This window comes from Lolium rigidum, unplaced genomic scaffold (assembly GCF_022539505.1).
Source record: "Lolium rigidum isolate FL_2022 unplaced genomic scaffold, APGP_CSIRO_Lrig_0.1 contig_7894_1, whole genome shotgun sequence".
Classification (NCBI taxonomy): Eukaryota; Viridiplantae; Streptophyta; class Magnoliopsida; order Poales; family Poaceae; genus Lolium; species Lolium rigidum.
The window spans coordinates 1,259,002-1,273,152 of NW_025901512.1; the positions used below are offsets into that span (position 1 = coordinate 1,259,002).

Here is a 14,151-nt window from a genome sequence, read left to right on the forward strand (position 1 = left end):
TATAATGAGGAGGAGAGGGAGGGGGCTGCCTACACCTGGCCGCACCACCAAAGGGGCCCCCTGGCCGGCGCCCCTAGCCACCCCCTCTCTCCCAAACCCTAGCTTCTCCCTCCTCCTTCTTCTCCCGCAGCGCTTACAGCGAAGCCCTGCCGGAGATCTCCACCACCACCGCCACCACGCCGTCGTGCTGTCGGGATTCCGAGGAGGATCTACTACTTCCACTGCCCGCTGGAACGGGGAGAAGGACGTCGTCATCAACACCGAACGTGTGACCGAGTACGGAGGTGCTGCCTGATTGTGGCACCGTCAAGATCTTCTACGCGCTTTTGCAAGCGGCAAGTGATCAACTACATCAACAACGAGATCTAATCTCGTAGGCTTTGGAAATCTTCGAGGGTTAGTCTCATCTTCATCTCGTTGCTACCATCTACTAGATTGGATCTTGGCTTGTTATTCGTTCTTGCGGTAGGAAAATTTTTGTTTTCTATGCTGCGAATCCCATCAGAAACTAACCCGATATTTCGAGTAAATAACTTTATTTTTTATATATATTTTGTCATGGGGATATTGGTAAATGAGCCTGGTGCTTCTGACGGATCAGGAACCAGTTAATTTCTCTTGAGCAAAAACATCATGAACCTACTTCAAACTCGAGTCCCCGGACTCGAATTCGGTATACTGGCGTAATCCAGCTCGGGCCGCGGAGGTCTTACCGAGTTCCGAATTCCAGCTTTAAGTTTTGGGTACCCAACGCGTCCGTCGGGATTTTGCATCAAATCATTGATATGGAAAATATGAACCAGAGCGCATTCTTGTGCGAGTACTTGGCCACGCAGGACGGATCCTGGGGTCTTATCTTCATGTCTTTGCGATCATGGCATTCCGACATTTATCGTGGCGGACGCGGCCTGAGAATTTTTATCGAGTGCCTTGTTTGGCTGTTGCAATAGCCGAAGTTGTCGGGTTATCAAATATTTCTATCGGGTGCGTAGCCTGCGCTCCAGATGGGAGTAAATGACGAGTCTATGTTTTTTGTGTTTACCACCAAATAATGGACTCGAAGATTTTCTATCTTTTCCTTTGGCATTTGCAGCTCTGAATTATTTTCTATTGGGTGCGCGATCAGCGCTCCCGATGGGAGTAGCCCCCGAGGCTATGGTCGGCTACTTGTTGCCGATCATAGGCTCAAAACCTTGTATACTTCCAAATTTTCTTGAGCTGCACAATTAACTTGTTAATATTCATTCTTTACTTACCTTTGCCTTTTAATCTATCGGGTGCGCGATCAGCGCTCCCGATGGGAGTAGCCCCCGAGGCTATGATCGGGTGCATGCAGCCGATCAGAGGCTCAAAAAATATCTTCCAGTCAAATGTTTTGTCGAGTGAGCCTTTCTCTTTATTTTCGCCTTCGCTCATGATGTCATTGTTGACGATGATGGCATGTTCGAGTTCCTCAGCAGTTGCTCTAATTTGACATGTCATTGGTGGGCCCCAACATACGCTGACGAACGTGTGGCGAAGCCCACGACTCTTGATTTGACCGAATAGCCACACGTTCACCAACGCGCCCGGCGAAACGGCGCGCAGTAAGTCCCTTGATTTGCGCGCAAGTGGAGAAATTTGGCCGGGCGCAGCGTTTCCTTCCACCACGTGGTTGCCGTAGATGTGCGCCGGAGCGCCCGTCCCTAGGATTGAACGGTTGTTCTTGATCGACCCTTAAGATAAAGGGATCCCCATATTTTACTGTGCCTGCTCATTCGCTGCTTTCACCGCCGAAGTTCATCTTCCTCCTCGCGCCATCGCCCTTGCTTTCTAGATCCCAAGCCACTCTTCTCTCTCTTCTTCCAATCACCAATCACTTCCTCCTCCTCCGCCATGGGGAAGAAACAAGCCTCTACACGCACCGCTAGCGACGCCACCTCCGGAAAATCTCGGGTCGCAGGATGGGAATGATCCAAGTTCACCAAGGGCGACCTCTGCAAGGTGTGCCAGTTCGGGCTGCTCCCCGTGACGGCGGAGGTGAAGTTTCCCGGTGACGAGACTGTGCCCCGACCAGACGAAGGCTGGCGGGTAATGTTCCTTACTTTCCTCTTTCGCGGTCTCTCTGTCCCTGCCCACGAATTTTTTCGTGGGCTTCTCTTTGTTTACGGCGTGTAGCTGCATCAGCTCACGCCAAATTCCATCTTGCACGTTCCGTGCTTCAAAACCCTCTACGAATGCTTCCTGGGCATTGACCCGCATTGGGGCCTATGGAGGTGCATATTTTTCATCCGGCGCAACGCGACGGGGACCGCCGTCCATGACGTTGGCGGGGCCATCATCTCTATTTGGCCAGAAGCCAAATACTTCGACTTCAAGATGGCCGAGTCCATCCAGAACTGGCGCAAGAAATGGTTCTACATCAAGGACGAGAAGGCCGAGGAGCAAAAGTTTGGCTTAGCTCCCTTCGACCCGACGAAGCCAGTGAAGAAACTTAAGTCATGGGACCAACCCATGACTGAAGCTGAACTCGAAGAGACCGAGCCGCTGATGGCTCGGATTCACACCCTGCAGACCGACGAAGGAAAAGAACTTTTGGGTCTACAAATCAGGACACACTTTCTCCGGCTGCGGGTCCAGCCCATCCAGGCGAGAGTTCACGGCACTTGGAGTTACATGGGATCCAAGGACCCGACAAGGATTTCTATGGAAGACCTGTCCACTGCTGAACTCGAGAAGATAGCTCGACAGTTCACCACGCTCACTGCTGCAGACGCCATCCGTTCTTCTTGTCGAGTTACTCCATTCGACAGGAAACATCCGCCACCAGCTGTAAGTTCTCAATTTTCTCGTAGTGTTCCATCGTTTCATTGCATTTGTGCTTTTCTTTATTCTAGTCATATGTTTGGCTTGTAGGGCCATGTTTTCCTTTCTTCCCTTCCACCCCTTCCTGAGGCGGGGGATGTACCGGAGGTTGCCACGGACGCTGAGAGCGAAATATCCGAAGCCACCGTAGGTCGAGATGGTGCTGAGTCTGATGAGGATGAGGCATCTGATTCGTCTCGCACGGTAACTTCGATTCCCCCTGCCAGTTCCCTGGATGAAAAGACCAAGTGGAAAAGGAAGCGAACCAATGATGGGGACTCCGAGTCTTCAAACGCATCCAAGCCAGAACTTACGGTGCCAACAGATTCGGCTGCTCCTACATCTGGTTTCTCCGTTTTTGACATGGCCTTGGGTGTCAGCTCGTAAGTTATAATTTGAAATTACTCCGCCGCAACCGATATTTTTTCATATTCTTTGAATTACCTTCATAATACTATCAACAGGCATGAAGAGGAAGCTCCCGAGGACTCTGCTGATGACTCGGCCAACGATATGTCGGCTTCTGTCAAGACTCCGTCTAAGACGCTGAGTCCACATGAAGAAACCATGGACTTAGAAGAATTAGAAAGAGCCAAGGACAGCCCCCGGGCGCCGCCCAAGAAAAATCTCAAAGAACAAGATGCTAACAAGGGAATCAAGATTTCCGAGAACCCGCCTATGCCATCGATGGACGATGTAAGTTTGACTTCTGTTTAATTCTTTTCATATTGCAGGACAACCGCATTTTTGTACAACTCCCCATTGATAATTTGCTCTGCAGCCGATAGCCCGTGAGATGATGGACATGGCCATCAGACATATCGGGTTCCGAAACGAAGCCGAGAGTCTCAAGGGTAAGTTTATTTTAAACTTGGTGTGAAGCTGTATGGTGCGAGGCTCATTTTTCTTCAACTCTTCGTTGTCAGTTTCCTTGAAGAAATCTCAACACCGCGCTAACGAGCTTGAAGCCAAGCTTGAGGCCGCTGAGAAGGCACTCAAGGAGGCTCGTGCCAAGGCCACAACTGCAAAAGAGAAGCTGGCAGGAGAGAAGTCAAAGATGGCTACCCACGAAGCGGATATTCGCCTGCGACTCGACACTCTAAATGCCTCCTTCACTTGTAAGAAGAAATACTGTCTAGTTGCTGTTCTATCAATTTCTCCATCTTATCTATCATCCTTATCTTCTTCTTCTTATCCATTTAGCATATAAAATTGGGCATTCCTACGAGATGCCCGAGAACGAGTAAACGGATCCGCTGCTGGACTCTGACTGTGTTGCAGGCGAACAGTGTGCGGGTTTGCAATGTGCTGGTCCATGCACGCCGAGCTTTCAAGCGTCTCTTCGGGCATTTCTTCCCTAGACAGAAGGAACCCGAAGATCTCCTTGCCCTTATCGATGTCTTCAATGCTGTAGAGGATCCGACACTCAACTACCGCCGAGCAGCCACGAAGACTGGTGTGGAGATCTCGATGGCAATGGCGATGGCACACGGCGAAGTTGTCGACTGGGACAAGGTTAGCTCCTCCCACGCAGTAGATAAAGCTGGCCAGCCGACATCGTTGGTGCCTTTCTTGAAGAATGCTAAGAGATTGTCCAAGAAGATGATGTCCTTGGTGCACACCCCGTCTGCTAGTGCTACCCCCACTGAGGTGTAGTAGAATACCTTTTATTTCCTTAGGATTTTTCTTTTTGCTATTGTAATGAACCCGCCATATGTATGGCAAGACCAGTCTCTTTTTGTGTAATGAATGATATGAAATATCAATGGCCCTTCTTTGGCCTCCTTTTGAGTCTTCTTTTCTTGATTTTGTCAGCCGTCACTTGATGATTGGGTTAACCCGGAACCTGCATCTGGTCCTTCATGGCAAGAATCAATGCCAGAGGAACCCATTAGTTCCGAGGCTACGGATCCAACAAACCAATTGAGTGACCCATTTCCTGATACGGAAGGACCCCATTACTTTGAAGAACCACAAAGCAAAATTAAGGTTTTGAAGGACCAAATTCTAGGTGCTCTTTCGAAAGTAAAACGAGCCGCCGAACGTGAAGATTACTTGCTGGAACTGATCTCGAGGGCGAGCAGTGACATGCTATGTAAGTTTCACAAAGCCCCCGAGTCATTGTCTTGAAGTCAAATATTTGAGTTCTTTTCCTCTTCTACAGGTGCTCAACTGAATTCTGTTACTTAAGAAGAGCGAGTCAAAGCTCGCATGAATGCTCTCATGGAAATCTCCGCCGGGACAGGCGTCAACTTATGGGCTGATCGTCGGCGGTGCTTTACTATAGTTCACCTCCAAGATCGAGTATCTCATGTCAACGAATTTGTCGAGCACTGCCGATCTGCTCTGGCGATGGTTTACAGCACCATGTTCCCTCGGAATCCTGCACCCCATGATTTTGCTGAGTTGATGGGAAAATTCAGGCGTGCCGCAGATTTTCGTAACTTTGTCAAGATTCAACTGGTTGCTGGTGCTAAGCTTGCTCTTGCTTGGGTGCGCATTCATAAGCCAACGCTTGACAGTGATGCAATTTCCCGCGGTTTTCCTGCTCGACGAAGTAACAAGGGGGTACGCATGACTCGCCATTACGCCGTTGCTCACGAACCAGCGATCAGGATGATCCAGCGACTTCTTGATGCGGACTCGGAATTCTTTACAGAATTCCACTACGCGGATCCTGTTATCCTGTATAGAACCATGTAGGAGAACATGTAACATATGTAAAGTATATGAATTTCAATATGTTGTATCATAAACTTTATTGCAAGATCTTTGCTTGAGAACTCGAATATATATTTGCTTTTCATGAGAGCTGTTTCGTTATCTTGATGCCTTTTTGCGGCTGAATCAGCTACTCGGGTCAAAACGTATACTTAAGTGTTTGCCACTTGAAGCCGATGGCTCATAATATTCGAGTAATCCTAGCCCCCGAGTATCGGGTTGTTTATTCTATTTCTTAGGCTGCAGTCCCCCGAGTTTCGGATGTGCGGATATGGAAAATAAGTAAAAAACAACTCAGTATGGAGAACTTAGCTTTTATTGATGATGGATGTAGAGGTACATATTTTGGCTTGGAGAGCCTGGCCGGCGGCCTATATTTATGACGAACTCGATATTTTGGCTGAATAGCCTGGCCGCAGGCCTTATTGAAGGTAAAAGCTTAAAGCTAACTATTAAGCGTAGAATCGCCGCAGCTGCGTGACGTTCCAGGGATTGCCTTGGTCTTTTCCAGAATTTTTGTCCTTGAGGCGATAAGCTACTCCAAGAATCGCCTCAGTGACGATGTATGGTCCCTCCCACGGGGACTCCAGTTTGTTGTGGCTTTCTTGCTTTAGTCGAAGGACTAAGTCCCCTACTTCAAAGGACCTGGGACGTAGTCGATGACCATGGTAGTTGCGTAGATTCTCCTGGTATGCTGTAGATCTGGCGAGTGCAATGTCTCTTGCTTCGTCGAGTGCGTCGACGTAATCTTCTAGGGCTTTCGAGGAAGCAACTTCTTCATATTCAGAGACTCGAGGAGCCTCATGAGTTATTTTGACTGGAAGCACGGCCTCAGCGCCATGGACCAGAAAGAAAGGTATTTCTTGAGTCGCCGCGTTCGGGGTTGTGCGCAAGCTCCATAAGACGGAGGGTAATTCATCCACCCAAGTGTGCTTTGCTCGTTCGAGTGGTGCTAATAACCTTTTCTTGAGGCCATTGCATATGAGCCCGTTGGCTTTCTCTACCTGGCCGTTGGTTTGCGGGTGAGCAACCGACGCGAAATTTAGTTGTATCCCCAACTCTTGGCAAAAGTCACTAAACACAAACCCTAGTTATATAATGACCCCACTCCGCCCCACCCCTATGCATCTCTCACTCCCACCTACCACCCACCCTCTCTATATTTCTCCCACCCATGTGCCCTCTTCTCTCGATCTTCTCTCTTGTCCCACCCACAAAACACGGCCCCTCCTCCTCCTCGATATCCCTTCTCTCCTAGAAATAGGCGCCGCCCATGCTCCCTCAACGGTGATGACAGAGTGTTGCGTGTGGCTGCTGCGGTTGGAGGCCGCAGAAGCCCGTGAGGAGGTCCGAGGCGCGACAGGAGGCTGCTACCACCTAGGAGCCTGCAGGATGACGGCGACCACCTGACCCGTGGGCACCTACTATGCGCCGCCGCCGGCCCGGACCAGGTTCAGCGCATTCCTCTTTGTCTCCATCTACAGTAAGTGAAGATCCAGCAGGCTTCGGCGCAGTCCTCTTCCTCCCCTAATTTGTATTCGACGGTAAATGATTTGTATTCGATGAACAGAAAGAACACCTCAAACACAGACGCAATAGAACAAACGGTTGAGACAGGATACATCCATCGGAGGCTTGTGAAGGCCATGTAGGATATCACATGCCCCGACTGGATATACCCTGCCTCATCCGGATGATTTGTATTTGACAATACCAAAGAATACCTCAAACACATCGGGACAAGGGAGGAGGGGGGATTTTCGGTATGGAGAAGATGACATCTACCAAAGCCTCATCACGTTATATATAATGTCATGGGGGCATAAGGAAAAAAGGCCGGGAGAATAGCCCTGGGAAAACAATGAGCGGGAAGAAGTGGCAGGAAAGAGAGATGGCAGGAAAGAGAAAGGGCGGGAAAGAGATATTTGCCGAGTGTTTTATCTAGGTACTCGGCGAAAAATGGGCGGGAAAGGAAAAGGGTCACGGAAAGAAGGGGCGGGAAAAAAATTCATAACGTTTGACGACTATCAGCAAAAGACACTTGGCAAACATGAAATTTGACGAGTGTTTTTTTATGTACTCAGCAAACACATGGGCAGGAAACAAAATTTTGCGGGAAAAAATGCGGAAAATTTTGGCAGTTGTTTGCCGAGTATCCGTTAGGGGACACTCGGCAAACATGGGGCGCCTTCATGGAGCTGTCAAGTGCGAGCAAAATGGACACGTGGCTTGTTATTTGCCGAGTGCTAGATCTTTGCCGAATGTATTTTTGCATCGTTGCCGAGTATGCTATATTTGCCGAGTTCTTTTTGGAAAATACTCGGCATCTGCTCAAGTTTGCCGCGAGTATGTCCTTTTTGCCAAGTGTTTTTTGGGCGTAAGTCGGCAAAGCTGTTCTATGCCGAGTGCCCGCAGATTTATTTGCATTCGGAAAACGTCCGAAGACTCGGCAAACACGAATTTTCCAGTAGTGCAACTAAGGATATACTAACATGTAGTATGTAGTATCTGTTTAGACGCGCACACGCATACCAATCTACAACCTATGTGTCCGGGCGTCCCCGTACGTAACGACCGTATTGGGGTTACCGGGCGCTTTTTTGGAGGCGCGGGGAGATGCTAATATGGCACGCGAATCAAACCATTTTTGGCCCCCGTGCTGACCAGCCGAATCGTTTGCCAAAATAAGCAGGGCAAAAGCACACGGAGAAACGCCAATAATGAGGCAGCAAAAGCCCTGTCACCAAAAATGAGGCGAGCTAGCGTGGCGAAAAGAGAACAAGGTAGACACGGCGGCCCCCCGCGCTGCATGTCACCAAAAAATGGCAGGGCAAAAAGCAGACGGAAAATGATGCCCCAACTAGCCAATGGCCACTTCCCACATCCAGCCCCAACTGTGACATGGCACGTGAAGTGTGCGCTGCCCAGCCACCACCACTTCCTGTCACCAGTCACCACCATATATTTCCTGTCGCAACGCAGCCCCAACTAGCCAATGGCCACTTCCCTAGTATCTCTGTGTTTGTCCTAATATATAGTACTCGTTTGAGTCGTCAGAGTAGATAGACTAATTCGTGTAGGAATTTGAGTAGTAGTACAAGTCCACGTTGCATGCAAGGTAAGCTGAAAGGCAGCTGCCGTGTATGTACCTGGTGTTACGTTCGTTTAGGTCTAGGAGTCCTACTCAAGTTAGTTCAGCTAGCTGAGTTCTAGTCGAGTTAGATGGCATCTGTTGCCGTGTGTGCGTCCCAAGTAGAATCTCTGTAGGAATAGGTTTAGCTGTTTGAGTCGGTTGTGTGTTGCCTGGCCGTGTATAAATACACACCAGGACCGAAATGCGTGAGTTGTATCGAGAAAAGCAAGAGTTGAGAAATAATAGCAATAAAAAGAGAAAAATTATAGGGTGCCAGACGCACCCTTGGCTAAAGTTTTTCGTGCTCGTGTTTTTTGCCTAGTTTCATGTGATCGATCTATGGGTGAATCCCAACAGAGCCGCGCTGTCGCCTCCCTCCCGGACGACCACACCGCCCACGACACCTGGAAGGGCGTCACGGTGAAGTGGACCTCCACCACGCGCCCCGTCGACCGCGGCGGCCAGGGCCCCTCCGGCGGTGGCGCCGTCCACCGCAGCCTCGAGCTCCAGTTCCTGCGTCAGCACCGCGACTTCGTGCACGACAGCTACATCCCCCACGTCATCGACGAGGCCACCAGGATGCGGCTCACGTCGCGGGAGCGCATGCTCTACACCAACGGCGAGGAGTACCAGCGCCTCTGGACCTCCCACGCATTCTCCCACCCCTCCACGTTCGACACACTCGCCGTGGACACGGCGCTCCGCGAGGAGATCCGTGCCGACCTGCTCCGCTTCGCGTCCCGGCGGGAGCACTCACTAGTAGAAAAGAGGGCTTTGGTTTTTTGCTCCAAACAGCATTAGCACCGGATTTGTCACGAACCGGTGCTAAAGTGGGTCATTAGCACCGGTTCGTGCGGTCTGGACGTCCAGGGGACCAGCCGTGGCATTAGCACCGGTTCGTGCGGGACCTTTAGCAGCTAAAGGGTTGGCGTCAGCCGCGAACCGGTGCTAAAGGTTTTTCTGCTCCCCACGCACCTCCACCCCCCCCCCCGATCGCCTTTTTTAACTCTGTAAAATAGAAAAAAAAAATGATAGAAAATTCAAAAAATAAAATCTTTTGAGATTCCTGTATGTTACGCAACCTACTATTAGGAAAAATTAACAAATTTGAATTTCGAATTTTTTCTCATAAAAAGTTTAGAAAAAAGGTAAAATGGCATTAACTTTTGCCTACGACGTCGGAAAAAAGCGTATAATATATCAAAATGATCGTGGGAAAAAGGTAAAATGGTATTAACTTTTGCCTACGACGTCAGAAAACTTTTTTCAGGTTTTAGGTTTGGCAAAAAAAAATATTAAAAAAATTAAAAAATTGAAAATAATTAAAAATAATACAAATTATAAAGTTAATGTTTATTTATTTATTCAAGATTATTATTACATCATTACTTTTGTTTATTAAAAGAATTATTTGAAATTCAAACAATAAAGAAATATGACATCGACCAACATGTTAATATGATTGATATGATACTAGTATCACATACATGCGCGCGAAGCACTTGGATGCGGGACGGGAAGAAACTTGGAAGTTAAGTGTGCTAGTGCTAGAGTAGTGGGAGGATGACAACGAGTAAGTAATTTGACTAGAGATAAGTGTAGTTAGAGACTAAACTTGTGAAATAACTAAAATATTAGAAATTCTGAAAAAAAGAAAAAAAAGAGGGAGTGGAAAATAATTCGAATTTTTTTTACGGTAGCGGGGTTCTACCGCGGCAGCGTTTTGGGACCGAACCGGTGCTAAAGGGGGGGGGGGGGGCTTTTGCACCGGATGCGTTACACCGGTTGGGCATCCGGTGAATATGGCCCTTACCAACCGGTGCAAATGCCCCTTTTTCCACTAGTGACTACGCGCGCGTCGGCTGCGCGTGGAAGCGCGGGTACCTGCTTCACGGCCCTCCCAGCACCGGCAAGACCAGCCTCGTCGCGGCGATCGCCAACCTCCTCATGTTCGACGTCTACGACCTAGAGCTCACAACCGTGGCCACCAAGTCCCACCTCCGCCGCCTGCTCGTCTCCACCACTCCCAAGTCCGTCGTCGTAGTCGAGGACATCGACTGCTCCCTCGACCTCTCCGACCGCAGGAAGAAGGGTGGCGGCATCGTCGACGAAGACGACGACGACGACAACAATGCCAAGATGACGATGCTGCCACCCGCGGCGATTGGGCGGGAGTCCATAAGCCTCTCCGGCCTTCTCAACTTTGTGGACGGGCTCTGGTCTTCCTGCGTCGGCGAGCGCCTCATAATCTTCACCACCAACCACCCGGAGCGGCTCGACCTGGCGCTGGTCCCCCCAGGCCGCATGGGCCGCAAGATCGAGCTCGGATACTGCTCGCCCGCCGCGCTCCGCGTGCTCGCCAAGAACTACCTCGGAGTTGGCGAGGATACCGACGACGAAGCAGTGAACGGCCTCATGGCCCAGGCCGAGGGCCTGCTCGCCGCTGATGACGACGTGCGCATCACGCCCGCCGACATCGGCGAGGTGTTCATGGGATGCGACGGCACGGGCGCCTCCGCCGCCTTGAGGAAGCTCGTCGGCGAGCTGCGCCGCAGGAGAGATCACGCACCTGCCCCGGCCGTAGACGCGCTGCAGCCGAGTGCATTGACAGCGGAGACGATGTAGTAAGCCGAGAGCGAGATTGACCTGAACTGTGTTAAGAGGTAATCTCGGTTAGAGCTGTGGATGCATGCATGCATGTGCGTATGAGCTAGGTGTGTGTGTTCTGCGCGCGTGTTTGAGTCAGGTTAGGAGTAGTAGTTAGTCTCTTGGTCATGTCCGTGTACGTGTTGTTGAGCTAGTCCGAGCTGTGCTTGGTATTGAGTCTCTGTAATACACTAGTGGAAAATAGGCCTTTAGTCCCGGTTTATTTGGGCCTTTAGTCCCGGTTTCGGCTTTGAGACTAAAGGCCCTCATTTTTAGTCCCGGTTTAAAAATAAATCGGGACTAAAGGGTCCTCCACGTGGTGCGGCCAGAGGGCTCGTGGTGGAGGCCCTTTGGTTCCGGTTCGTATGACGAACCGGGATTATCTTTAAATGTAAGCTCCGGTTTCCATTCACCCCTAGCAGTCTTGATGAACCGTTTCCAAGCCCTGCCCGGCAAAGGAAAAAATGAGTAAATTATCGAGTTATTAATTAGTTGATATCATGAAATGAGAACAGAAGATGCCGAACAGAAGAGACCTCTGGAGCATGGCACCCAGGTTCGCCCATTGCCCATGCTCTTTACGTTTCGAGTCCATGACAAGTACTACTCCTTTGTCAAGCTGAATGATTAGGAGAATATAGTGGAAGCTGCACATGCATAACTTGCCGGATTAGTTAGACTTCACATCGAGTAAGCGAAATCGAATGTATGTAAGATAGTTATAACACTCACTCGAAGTTGTAAGGAAAGAATATTTCCGATTTGTTTTCTTGCTTCTGTAAAAACCTTAGCAAATTTCCTCGGTGTCCTTGGGGTAATCTCGAACCGTAACTTCATGAACGGTGTTTGGGTCAATGAACCCAATGTCATATAGTCCGCCTCTTCTGCATTCGAGCATCTTCATTCTGCACAATATATAGCGTATAAAAGAATATAGTGGGGATAATTGTTAGTGCATTGAACGAGCTGAGCTAGAGACTTAATTACATAAATAAATCACTTACAGACAGTAGCAACTCATGAGACTTTTGTCGAGGGCGTCTAGATTGAATAACTGAAATAATTCTTCAAACTCAATGTTTATCTCCTCTTTTCTCTGGAAGTAATGCTCATCTTCAATTCCCACTACGAGGTAGCCCTCCGAGTTATGAGAGGCTTGCATGTACCAGTCATGCAATTTTCGCATTTGAGTTTGTAGAAGCGGGAGCTTGTCGTTACTGACGAGAGGCATACCGTATTTGTATTTGTATACGGGTTCAGCCATGGGGCAGTAGTCATCGTACTCAACGGTTGCTCCAAGTTGTCTAGCCGACCATTCGATCAATTCTCTAGTCTCCGGAACATCATAGGAGTGCACGACCAAGGGGGCTAGAGATTGGTTTTCCTGCTGTCTGAGCTAGGGAATTGTTCTCCCTGTTAAGGGTCTACTTCCATACTCAGCTTTCTTTGCTCTAGAGGACTGTCCAAGAGAGCGGTCATAATCACTTGCCAACTCAGGTTTCTTTGCTCTCGTCTCGGCAAAGTGCCTCACTATATGAGGTGCTATAAACAGCTTTGGTGGGGGCGGCTTCGGTGCAAAATGCTCCTTCAGCTGGGCATCTGCGATTGCATCTTTCTGCTCATCAGTCATCTCGTACGGTAATAACTCAGGAGTCTTATACCTCTTCAGAGCTGATGGCCTCTTCTTTAGAGATGTAGTACTTGTCGAGGCAGTCTTCCTCTTTTGTCGATTCTGCTTAGGCAGCACAGCCGGCGGAGTCTCCTGACGAGGAGGAGGCGGTGGAGTATGCTCACGCGGAGGAGACTGCGGAGGTGGTGGAGACGGCGGAGGCGGCGGAGAATGAGCTGGAGGTGGCCTGCTTTTCTTTGAACCTGGAAGCACAATGTAATCCTTTCGCCATAGAACGGTGGTTCTAATGGCTTCTCCCAGTTCATTGATTTCCCGATGTTCACCTGCATGGTGGTCAAGCATCACCGGCTCATATCCTCCCATCACTTCATCCACCAACGCAACAGCATAGCCATCTGGAATCGGACCGCAATGATAAGTTGTTGCAGGTACGACATAGCCGACCGCCGCCTTCATGGATATGTTCACAACTTTTACGTGCAGCTCACAAGGACAGCTCTCTATGATATCATCCACGGGGTAGCGAGGAGCCAACATCTCCTGATCATCACCTGCTTCAAGCTGGAGCTGCGTGGAAGCCACGCTGCTTTTTCGGGGCTGAGATTGCTGCGGGTCGATAGCAGGATCTTCATGCTGCCCCTGAGATCGCTGGCCGGTAAGTACTTCGTGAATTTGGGCTCTAAGGACGCTCATAGATTCCTCTAAGGACGATATGCGATCTGCTTCCCTTGCTTTTCTCCTCTCATGGCTTTTATCAGGAAATCTCTTACATTTCTCGGGAAAGCCACACTTCCACGGAACGGAGCCAATCGTGCCTCGTGTTCGTCCGCCGTGTTCTTTGTTCCCAAGGGCGCGTGTCAGCTCGTCGTTCTCTCTTTCGGGATGGAACCTCCCCGCCCGCACGTCCCTATGTGCTTCTATAAGGGCTTCACAAGGGTTTTTGAGATGTTCTTTATTATAAATACACTTCCCTGTTTCTGGGTCCATGTAACATCTCAAGTTTCAACAATCATAAACAAGAAATAGAAATTCCCCAAACTCAAATTTTGCATTTTACAAAAACTTTTTCTATACATATAGGGCCACATATAGATAAATGCATTTGAGTGATTTCTTTTGTGCAATTGCCATGATGAGTGTTAGTATGTGTAAACCTTACCATGTGAACCCTAACAAA

General features: G+C 49.3%; 1 protein-coding gene across 1 annotated transcript; it reads left to right on the plus strand.

Moving 5' to 3' along the window:
* The first annotated feature begins 9,037 nt into the window (after window positions 1-9,037).
* On the plus strand, window positions 9,038-11,323 carry LOC124682268 (AAA-ATPase At3g28580-like). Its single transcript, XM_047216985.1, has 2 exons — window positions 9,038-9,447; window positions 10,543-11,323. The coding sequence occupies exons 1-2, from the start codon at window positions 9,038-9,040 to the stop codon at window positions 11,321-11,323; spliced, it is 1,191 nt and encodes a 396-aa protein (XP_047072941.1).
* Window positions 11,324-14,151: the final 2,828 nt, after the last annotated feature.

What these genes read in the sequence shown, in the direction of transcription:
- LOC124682268 (XM_047216985.1), top strand. Translation starts at nt 9,038, where the DNA reads ATGGGTGAATCCCAACAGAGCCGCGCTGTCGCCTCCCTCCCGGACGAC. An exon ending in CGCTTCGCGTCCCGGCGGGA is followed by an intron (nt 9,448 to 10,542) that starts GCACTCACTAGT and finishes TTTTTCCACTAG; the next exon opens with TGACTACGCGCGCGTCGGCT.